Consider the following 11,247-nt stretch of genomic DNA (forward strand, 5'->3'; position numbering starts at 1 on the left):
TTTGTTTCTCAGTTTTATACAACGAAGTTATTTGCTTATTTTGTGTGCAGTATTTAAATAATCAATTGGAAACTTTTTAGAATGGGTAAAAAAGGAGATCTTTCACCATTTAAAGAAACTGTAAGTAAAAGCCCTCGTGAATGCTGAAATATTTTCTTACCGCGAAATGTCACGAAGATTGAAGGTATCTCAAACTAGCTTACGACGCAATAGGAAAAAAAATTGAGTCAGGGGACGAATTGAGCCCGAAACGTAAGAAAAGATGCGGCAGAATCTTAAAGTGCGTCTAATAATTAGACCAGGGACTGAGGTTCACTAAAGTTCTTCAAATATAATACCGATTCATGTGATGAAATTTTCGAAGATTTCTTACAAGTCTTCAATTATGCTCGAATTTCTCTTAGGGAAATAAAAACTTATGCCACACAGAAAAGCAGCCGATACTGAAAAGAGAACTACTTTTCTTTTTTTTCTCAATCCCGACAGCTTCTCATTATTATCATCACTTATTGTTAAATATGTACAGTACGGAAAAATAACGGAGCATCCTTAATAACTCTTTATCTAGTCATCGGATCTTGGCAAACTAGGACTCAATCTTAATGGTTTAAGGAAGTTGCAAGTCAAGTATGATAATTAATTAGTACAGGCAATATTTTAAGTTGCGAAATTCGATACAAGAACGTACTAAAATAATACCTTTTTTATCAATTCAGATCTGGATTGCATACTCTCAAAATATGGGGAATAACAGCTATTTGGGAAATTCGGTCCCAATAGTTGCTCAGGACAGCGGTCAAAAGTTTGGATCTCTTAATGTTAGCTGTACTTTTTGCGTGTTCCGAAATATCTTATAATGGAATTTTTTCTGTAATAATTTTTTTTTTGCATACAATTATAAAATTCTTTTGTTTGAAGATGATTCTGCGCATAATGTAACTTGTAGTAGATATTTATTACTTTTTAATATTTTATTAAATAAGTAGTCAAAAAAATTTGAAATTGTAAGGTAAAAACATTTTTACATCATTTTATAAGAGGTAATTTAATATGGCAAAATGTTCAATTTGAACGAAATCGGTCGAATAGTTTCTGTTAAGTTGAATTCTAAAAAAGGCTTATTTTTTATTCTTATTTTACGCATTCATATTTAATTCGAATGATTTGAAGGGCAAGCTTAACTTTTAATAAGCTTATCTGTTAGTACGACATAAGTTATTATGTAGTAAATTATTATTATTTATGGATTAAGTTACGAAATTAGACTCAAAAGCATATTTTCTTTGAATAAGCAAACTTCTTTTTCGGTTAATCTAGATTTTTGACCCACTTCATTCTTTTTGTGATATCTGCAATCATGAAAACATAGTTTCAGCAGTTTAGTTTGAGAGGGAAAAAGTTAAGACCCCTTAATTGGACAATTTTTGCTTTTGGGTTTTTACTCGATATCTTATAAACTAGCGAAATAAATCAGTTTTACATTCATTTACGGAACTCCTTTGCCTAAAAATAATATTATATAGATAAATACACCGAAGAGCCATTACATTATGACTACCCTCCATCTATAACAATGGGCTCACCCAGGTTTTCATGGTTTCTCGCCCAAGAACAATGTTTTCATGGGGCACATTAGGACTCACAATCCTCATAGAACAATCCCCGACGTCTGTAAACTACTTGAACATAATTGCAGATCAGGTTCACCCATTCATGGCAACAGTTCTTCCTGCGGAGGATGGTGTTTACCAACAGGATAATGCACCATGTTATAAAGGTCAAATCGTCATGAATTGGTTCGAGGAACATTCCTGTGACTTTCAAGTCATGTCTTGGCCCCCAAATTCTCCTGACCTTAATCCAATAGAGCATTTGTGGTTCTACTTGGAAAACCAAATTCGTGCTGCCACGTTAACGCCTCGCAATGTGTGGGAATTGCAGGACCAGTTGGTGAGTGCTTGATACCAGATACCTCAGACTACCTATCAGCACCTTGTGGAATCAATGCCACGGTGGGTGCTAGCAGTTTTGAGGGCTAAAGGTGGTCCTACATGTTATTAGCAGGGTGGTCATAATGTAATGGCTCTTCTTCGGTGTAAACAAGTAATAGTGATTACTTATTCAAATAGTTTTTATTATTTCATTTTGCCAACCGGACTATGTAGTGGTCAAGGAGTTGATCTCTCATCCGAAAGGTCCTGGGCTCGAAACACGAGCAAGGCAGGGGTATTCTTTCATTTTCTGTACTGTTTGTCCTCACTGTGGGGGCAACGCTGACCTACCTAATATGGTTCCCTTGAAAGAGTGACTGACAAATCTGTCCAACTGATACCTGAATGACAAGTGTCAACCGGGTGTGAATTCTTTTTTCATTTGTAATTTATTGAGTTATCAAGAGTTGACATTTTCAAATGCTTTCAGGATTAAGTTATTAAGAATTTGGGTTCTGTATTTTAAAGATTGCAGCTAGTTCGATAAAAATGCATTTTTATTCAGAAATATTTAAATGCTATGAAGGTTTGATTATTAAAATATATTACAAAGTAATACTGAAAACTAATAAATAGAAACAATGTTTTGTTGAAATATTTATCATAGTGTAATAGCGTACATAACGTAAGCATGTATTTAGTTATAATTACAAATATTAGTGTTATCAATGTTCTCCATTAGAAAAAATATTCAGCAGCTCTCTTGCAAGAGTCATAGAATTCAGACTTGAAACACTGTGATCTACAGATAAATAAAATAATAAAAAAAATTATTTTTTTTAATTATCAAATGACATACGAAAACTAAAAGAAATGGTAGTTTAAGCGTTGGTTGAAAACTTTTAAGAAAATGTATAAGGCATATAGCGTAACTACCACTACAACTATTAAATTTCAACTCACAAGTATTTAAGACGTGTTAACTCGGTTCGATCTGGAGGTACCTTTAGATTGATGACGGTTCACATTGTCGGTAGCATAGTCACGCACAAAAGACATTCGGCCGTGAACTGAATACGTCCACCTCGATATGAACAAGCCTCGTTCAATGGTTGGAACACAGTGAATACTTGACTTACTATTTATGACTGCTGCATCGTCCTTCACGTGCAGTTACTACTCAATCTCTATCCCACACGACGGTCCCTGCACATACTCGACTGTCGAAAGCTACACAAAATCGACTACACAAACAACTGTAATCTCTATACAGCCCTCACGACTAGCACTTAAAGCCCGGAAATCTTAATACAGCTCTACCGGCCTCTCTCAAAACAGCAAGAAATCAACTTGTGGTATCCATTCATTGAATTCTATCGTAGATAAAATTCTGGTGGAGGAGTTATGTGATTTAGCTACTGCTACAACTATTAAATTCCAACTCACAGTGATATGTTAACTCGATTCTATCTGGAGGTACCTTTAGATAGATGAAGGTTGACATTGTCGGTAGCCTAACCCCACAGTTGACCATTCTGAAGAAAACGTGTTTATAGTCTAAATACTTCACCCATACTCCACCAAATTTACTATAAATATTATCTAGATAATTGAAATTTAATTACGGACATTTTAGAGAAAAATAAGCATAGCCTGTACAGGACGAGCATTTTAATACAGTAGTTGCATATATACATTCATAATAACGCTTTACACTTGCAATTCTGGGTTAGGATATCTTGGCTGGTAGGGCATTGAGCCCTTATCCGAGTGGTCGAGAGTTCCATCCCCGCCGGCCAAAAGTAAAATAGTGACTGGTGCCCGCTGAATGTGTCGGGGTCACAAAGTCGTCCAAGATACCATAACATAACCTCTGGGAGTAATGGGTCGGAGATTGATCGTGTTCTGGTTCAGGTCAAAATTATGATCTGTGGATGGATAGATAGTGTGTGGATGTGACCTCCTTGTAAAACGGGATCTGACGTATGTATATTGTCTCCAGATCATCCTCATGGATGTTTCGTAGACTGTCACCAATGGTCCGAAGTGCAACTATAGTGTGTGCGTAAATAGAGTACCACTTACAATTTATAAAACACTTTTGCAGTCATTTCCACCCTTAGCAGTAACATGTTGCAAGCGTATTTCCAGATAGAAAAGGGGTTATTTAAAGTTTGCTCAAGATCACTGAGAAACTCAATGCTTGCAAGTGAAAAGTAAGCAAGTACTTAATTGAAGTTGGGCAAACTAGAAATAATCTCGTACCTACGTTAAAATCTCCATACAACCATAGTAATGCTAAGGATAGACATAATTAAAAACCAAGTGTAAAATGTTATTGTGAATGTAAATATCAAAATGCATGCAAAATGTCAATTTTCTGTACTTGAAATTCTTATTTTACCCCGAAATTTTCCTTACAGTTTTGTTTTATGCCATGGTGGGGTAAAATTGAACTATATATTTTTTTCTTTTTGAAATCAAATTACTTAGGTTTAAATAGTTAATTAATCGAATTAGGTTTTGAAATTTTCTGGTTATTGAGCTTAAAATACTTTTACAATAATTATGGTCCTCCTGTATTATTATTTTTAGTTATTAATCATATCGCCGTAGGTAACGAAGTCAAGAAAGTATAGGAGGACACTAATTGAAACTAACTATAGAAGAAATAAAAACGTTATGGAAATTTTTTCAAATCACTAGTGAGGAAGTTGGGATGAGAAATATCAAAATCAGCTTGATTTTTCTAATGAAGCTGGAAGAAAGTTTAATCTCTCCCTCTGTTTCCTTCGGCAATCAAACAGGTTTCGATGTTTTCTACATTGCTTTCCTCAATGGATATTCCTTAAATTCCGATAACGTTTTTGTCTCTTCCTCGTTTGAGTAACCTAATACTATCAATGTGTATTTGTAAATATAACATGTTTTTTCTAAACTTCATTTTTGACAAAGATTATAAAAATATAATAAGGTCATTACAGAAGGTCATATAAAGTCATTACGAACACCCCGTATCACAAAACTGTGCTTTAAACTTAAAATCTGTTTAACTTACTTATATTTTTTAAATAGCTGTTTTGTATTGCATCCTGTTAAATTTTATCAAATTGCACTGTAACTAAATTATTTTTTAATTTCCCCCTGGAATTTAAAAGTATAAATAGTTCTAACTATTACCTATTTTTATTATTATCCATTTTTTATTTTCTTACTTTATTTTTGTTTTCAAAATTCCTACCTAGCTATGCATCACATGAGTTAGAAAGTTTTATTATGGAGTGTTTGGTCAACACTTTACCAATGAATCTGGATTTTTTCGGAAAACATTGATTTTTTTCCGGATGAGGATGAACGAGTTGAAAATTAATTAAAGAAAAATGGAAGCATGCAAAATAGTACGATGTGCTGCTTTTAGTTCTGGGAACCGACTATATTTTCTTGTCTCATTAATCTCCAAAATCAGCCACAGAGTTCGACTATAGATATCACTAGAAAAATCTATTAAAAAATGTTTTCAAAACAATCATTTACATCAACAAGGAGTATCGCAGTTTGATGACAGAATTAACAGACGCTTATGTAACTATTTCAGTTTGAATGGTCTGACATGCCGCCTAAAAAATATACCATAGTTTAGTTTTCCTAATCACTTACGCCATCACTTGAACAATTTCGAAAATGCTTTTGAAACTTGAGGAGAATAACACACCGAAGAGCCATTACATTATGACCACCCCACCCTCCATCTATAACAATGGGCTCGCCCAGATTTTTATGGTTTCTCGCCGAGGAACAATGTTTTCAAGGGGCATGTTAGGACCCATAGTCCTCATAGAACAATCCCTGACGTCTGTAAGCTACTTGAACATAGTTGCAGACCAGGTTCACCCATTCATGGCAACAGTTTTTCCTGCTGGGGGATGGTGTTTACCAACAGGATAATGCACCATGTCATAAGGGTCGAATCGTCATGGATTAGTGCGAGGAACATTCCAGTGACTTTCGAGTCATGTATTGGCCCCCAAATTCACCTGACCTTAATCTAATAGAGCATTTGTGGTCCTACTTGGAAAACCAAATTCGTGCTGCCACGCTACCCCCTCTCAATATGAGGGAATCGCAGGACCAGTTGGTGAGCGCTTGTTACCAGATACCTCAGACTATTTATCAGCACCTTGTGGAATCAATGCCACGGCGGGTGCTAGCAGTTTTGAGGGCTAAAGGTGGTCCTACTTGTTATTAGCAGGGTGGTCATAATGTAATGGCTCTTTGGTGTATATCTAGTTTCATGTGCAGAAAACTCCAAACCGTTCATTTCTATCTCAATAAGTATTTCCTCAGTTAATCCATCAAATTTCAGTTTTTAGTCTTTTCTTTAAAAAAGCTAGAATGTTTTTAAAAGTGCCTTTCTAAAACAATCGCTTCCTAATTTAAGGCAAAACTCAGTAAATTTATTCTAGTTGCCTTTATTAAAGATATGTGAATCTTACCTGCACGACGATCGCATAGTCGCTTTATTTTCTTCGTATAAGTCAAAGCATTTTTGGCAAACTACATCCTTTTCGTTAAAATCAGCTTCAGGGAAGTCTGCCTCACAATCTGATTCATCAAGAGCTTCCGGATCGATTGCACACAATACAAGGCCGATGATACTCAAAAAAACTATACAAGTCTTCATTTTTCTATCTAATAACAATATATAAAGAACAAATAATGATTATACTAATGATACACTGCAAATATAAGTTAAATGAAATTGTTAGCTTCGAAATTACTTGCCAAATATTTTTTGTAGAAACGTTTCAATGTGTTCTTCCACTAAATCTTAATGTGTTTAAAACAGTATCTCTAAATTGGGAAGTAAACAGTGTTCTGTTTCGCATACTGGGTTCTTTAAAAAGACGGGTTCAATTTAATTAATTTGTATTTAATGAAGTATAAATTGAACATAAACAATCCTCCTACTGATGAAGAGAGGAAATTTTTAAAGTTATTTAATACAGGTGATAAATGTTCTATGTTTTCTCCTTTGCTGCATGGCATATCATTAGGAGTCTAATTCGTCTGACACGAGAGGAGACCACAATGTACGTAAAAGCAAGCAACACGGACCTAGCGGCGAATATCATCGACAAAGTGGTGGCGAAAAGAAATTTTGGAAATTCTTCATTCCTGCAGTATTTAGACTGATTACATATGATTCCGTATTTATTTGGACATCATTTGAATTTCCCCACACGTGCAGTCACAATGGTGTAAAAAATTGTTTTTTGTACTTTAAACAACAATATTTCTACCAGAAAAGTATGAAATCTATATCAACTCTAAATATTGATTTGAGAAACACATGAAAAAGATAAATGACTAAAAATGTTGTTTATATATATATAAAATTATTCTTCATTTCGAAATGTCTCTATAGCTGTTGTAGAAAAATGTGTCCTTAGACTGAAAAAATTTTTTTTTCACTCAAGGAGGAATTCCCCTCTCACAGACTTAAGAACAATAAGATTAAATAGAAAGAACGTCGAAACAGCTATTAAACAAATCTTTCTATCTTTTTTAGAACTCGGAAAAAGTTAGCTCAATCTTTTTTGAGAAAATATGATTTTGATCAGCTGGAAAAAACGTATTAGGCGAGATTTTCTTTAAAAGGGTAACGTAAAATCGGGAATAATTTAACATCATCCGTATAGGCAATTCGGACCAGCAGAAAATGACATAGGAAGTGGGATAACGTAAAACTTGGGTTCGACTGCATAATAATTTTATTGACACTAAAATTTATTATTGTTCTTATTTTTTTACAAAATTTTAAATTGTGAAATTAATTTAATCCTTGTTGAATCTTTGTTCAATCTTTGTCGAGAAAATATGATTTTGATCTGCTAGAGGAAACGTATTAGGCGGGATTTTCTTTAAAAGGGTAGCGTAAAATCGGGAATAATTTAACATCATTCTAGGCAATTTTAACGGACCAGCAGAAAATGACATAGGAAGTGGGATAACGTAAAACCTGGGTTCTACTGTATAATAATTTTATTGACACTAAAATTTATCATTGTATTTATATTTTTTACAAAATTTTAAATTGTGAAATTAATTCAATCCTTGTTGAATCTTTGTTCAATCTTTGTCGAGAAAATATGATTGTGATCTGTTAGAAAAAACGTATAAAGCGGGATTTTCTTTAAAAGGGTAACGTAAAATCGGGAATAATTTAACATCATCCGTATGGGCAATTTTAACGGACCAGCAGAAAATGACATAGGAAGTGGGATAACGTAAAACCTGGGTTCTACTGAATAGTAATTTTATTGACACCAAAATTTATCATTGTATTAATTTTTTTACAAAATTTTAAATTGTAAAATTAATTTCCCCTATTTTTTGTATAACATAATTTAAAGATAGATTTTAAGAGATGATAATTACCATTTTGAGAGCATGAACTAAGATATCTTGTGCAGAATAAAATGATAAGAGACAAATGGAGTAACAGAAATAAGCACATTTCATGACAGTTGAATAACTGTCCTTATATTTTAAAACTAAAAATATAATTTTTTTAGTGATTCTAATGATATAATAGTATTTTCTAATGATTATATTAGTTTATAGTGTTATACTCACTCGCAGTATCTTTATAAACAGTGAAAGAAGTTTTCTGAAAGTGGTAAGAACGGTTGTACACATGTTACTTTTCGAGGTTTGATGTAATCGTCGTCTAATAGTCGAATATTTAGTTATAACATGCAGAAGTTTGAGCCAATACTGTAATCGACCACTCTGTGCGTTTTTTGAATTTTTCCTGCTAATAAATAGCTAATAAGTAAATAGCTCCTGCTAATAAATAATGTTATTTTTAATAATTTTTATTCTGACCATCTAAGAAACACAGATCGACAAAATGCATATGCAACTACTGCAACAGGGCTATTTGTGGCACACTTTTAACATCTGTCAATAGTGCAAACAATAATTTTTACCATACTTCTAGTTTTGGAACAGATGAACTTCCTTAGAACACACCTAGAGCTCCCCTTGATGAGCCAAAAAAGACAGATCAACGCGAGCTGTGAGACAATATATGTCCTACGGTACCCTGCTCTAAATTTTTCTTAATGTTTAATGTTTTCTGTTAAATGTAAATTTGGTACAATACTTGTGTAATTCGTGATCTAATTAAACAGCAAAATTACTCCGCTTTCCTTAATTATATTATAGTTTCCAGTTGAAATATTATGAGACTTTTTTTTAAAAGTTATGCTAATTTGTCTGGAAAGAATTATTGTAATATAAAAATATATTTGTTTTTAATTCGTAATCTATTAGTCGAATGATTAGTTACATGCTAACACTGATTTAAGTTTAGTTATCTATGGTTAAAATAAAAGCATCGCTATCAGGAGAAGGAAATTGAGTCATTATTGATAAAAATGTAAAATACAAAAAGTGTGGGTTACTTCAAAATTAACAACTAAACGGCAACTGCAGGTTCCACAAATTTTCTTCAAAAAAATTTTGTTTACGATTGTGTTTCTATGTTTTTTTTGTTGTTTTTTTTTGCCCCCTGACTCCCTTCTTAACTGAAAAAAAAATCAGCACTTGCAAAGAGCTTTTAGCATGAAAGGGTAACTAGTGGAAACTTGTTTTCACCTGAAACAAGGAAAATTTGGTAAACAAGCTTTTAATCGTTTTAATATGAATGAAAGTGATACTTAATATTCATTCTTATAAGGCCAAGAAGACTTTGATCTTTATTAGTCTTCAAATTCGTCCTAAACAGGCTTAAATTACCGCAATCAAGTAATCAAATAAATCTACAGTACAATCAGTAAATCTACAATACTACAGTACAAGTAAATTTACAGTAAAAAAGTACAATCAAGTAAAGATATTCAGCTGAGTGCCAAACTTAGCTGCCAAGAATGATGTGCAGGGGTCTACGGTCGTAAGAGCATAATTTTCTGTTTATGTGAGAAATTATGTGGGAGCTCATCTAGCCTATAGTGTGGATGATATGGGCTCAATTTAGACCTTCAGAAATGCATTTATATATTTGTTGATTAATACATCAGTAAACTTCCCTTTATTTAAATTCAAAATAAACGTACATTGCATTATTAAGGCAGATTCACTGAGTGTTTTTATTTTATAATTTAGTGAGAAATTGTTTACTTAGCTTACTTTCCCCTCAATCATCTTATCTAAAAATAAGAATATGGAATTTAAAGCAACCATTTTGAATTTGCATATATGTTCTAAATTTTTTTATCATTATCAAAAAATTAAAATTGTCAAAATATCAACAAATGTTTCTTGAGGTAATTGTATACACTTCCAGTAAAAAGCTGTTTTATATTCGTCATTAACGTAAATTCGCCATAACGTAAAACGTTCATAAAAATATCCGCCGCATTTATAAACACAAATAAAATGAAGTGTTTTTTCTTTATTTTTTTTAACTCAACCAATTCCACCGCATTACTTCCACGTGTAGGCATAGTCTAAAAGTTGCCTTGCTCTAAAATATTAAATTTATAAATAAATTAAATTTTAAATTGAAAAAATGATTCACTGCTACACGTTAGTTAAGCAGAATTTTTAAAACTATTCCGAATTTCTTGCCTCGAATCATAGTTTAATTTCAAAAAATGTAACTTACCTTAGGAATTACTGTAGGAATTTTCTTTACAAATTTAGCAGTGTAGGTTTAGAACCATATAGAACACTCTTGAATAAAACTGATGACGTTTTCTAACTGACATTGTTATATAGTGCTACAGCTACGTTGCATTAACTGTAACAGATGACTAACGAATTGCCATGCAGACTTGAAACGTTGTATGCGTTTCATTTTCTTGACAGAACAATGCAAAAACATGTGGTATGTACAAATGAAAAGACACGGTAGATCTTAATATTAGTAAAAAATTTGGAATATTATTATCTAATAGATCATATTCTTGTAATCAATAAAGCTTTTGTTGGAGATTGACAGATAATTGATTTCTTTTGCGAAAACAAAATTACACGTTGCTCTAATCTTTCTCTCAAAATTTATAATCTTCAGAACAAACATTTATTTTTAAATGTATTACTTTTTGGTCGTAAAAAATGATAAAAATTTTCTTTTATAAAAAATGTAATCAATCATAGAAAGCAATAACTTGGTAAAGTAAGTAAAAGTTTAAGTTGTAATGTAAAATTATAAAAATGCTAATAAATAATAAACAAGTTTCAGACACATTTCGATTTTATTAAAGTAAAATGCATTTCTTAGTTCATTTAAAAATTATGAATGAAAAAA

At 32.5% G+C, this 11,247-nt stretch overlaps 1 protein-coding gene across 1 annotated transcript; it reads right to left on the reverse strand.

Annotated features, from left to right (window-relative positions):
* Positions 1-2,575: 2,575 nt before the first annotated feature.
* Positions 2,576-10,739, reverse strand: LOC107436747 (alpha-latrotoxin associated low molecular weight protein 2-like). The gene is made up of 3 exons (XM_087159348.1): positions 10,603-10,739; positions 6,425-6,620; positions 2,576-2,733 (listed from the first exon to the last, which is right to left on the reverse strand). Exons 2-3 carry the CDS (start codon positions 6,610-6,612, stop codon positions 2,670-2,672), a joined length of 252 nt encoding a protein of 83 aa, XP_087015474.1. The 5' UTR covers positions 6,613-6,620; positions 10,603-10,739; the 3' UTR covers positions 2,576-2,669.
* Between the last annotated feature and the right edge of the window lie 508 nt (positions 10,740-11,247).

Source organism: Parasteatoda tepidariorum, chromosome 3 (assembly GCF_982258835.1).
Source record: "Parasteatoda tepidariorum strain Cologne lab strain chromosome 3, Ptep-v5.0, whole genome shotgun sequence".
In the NCBI taxonomy this organism is placed as follows: Eukaryota; Metazoa; Arthropoda; class Arachnida; order Araneae; family Theridiidae; genus Parasteatoda; species Parasteatoda tepidariorum.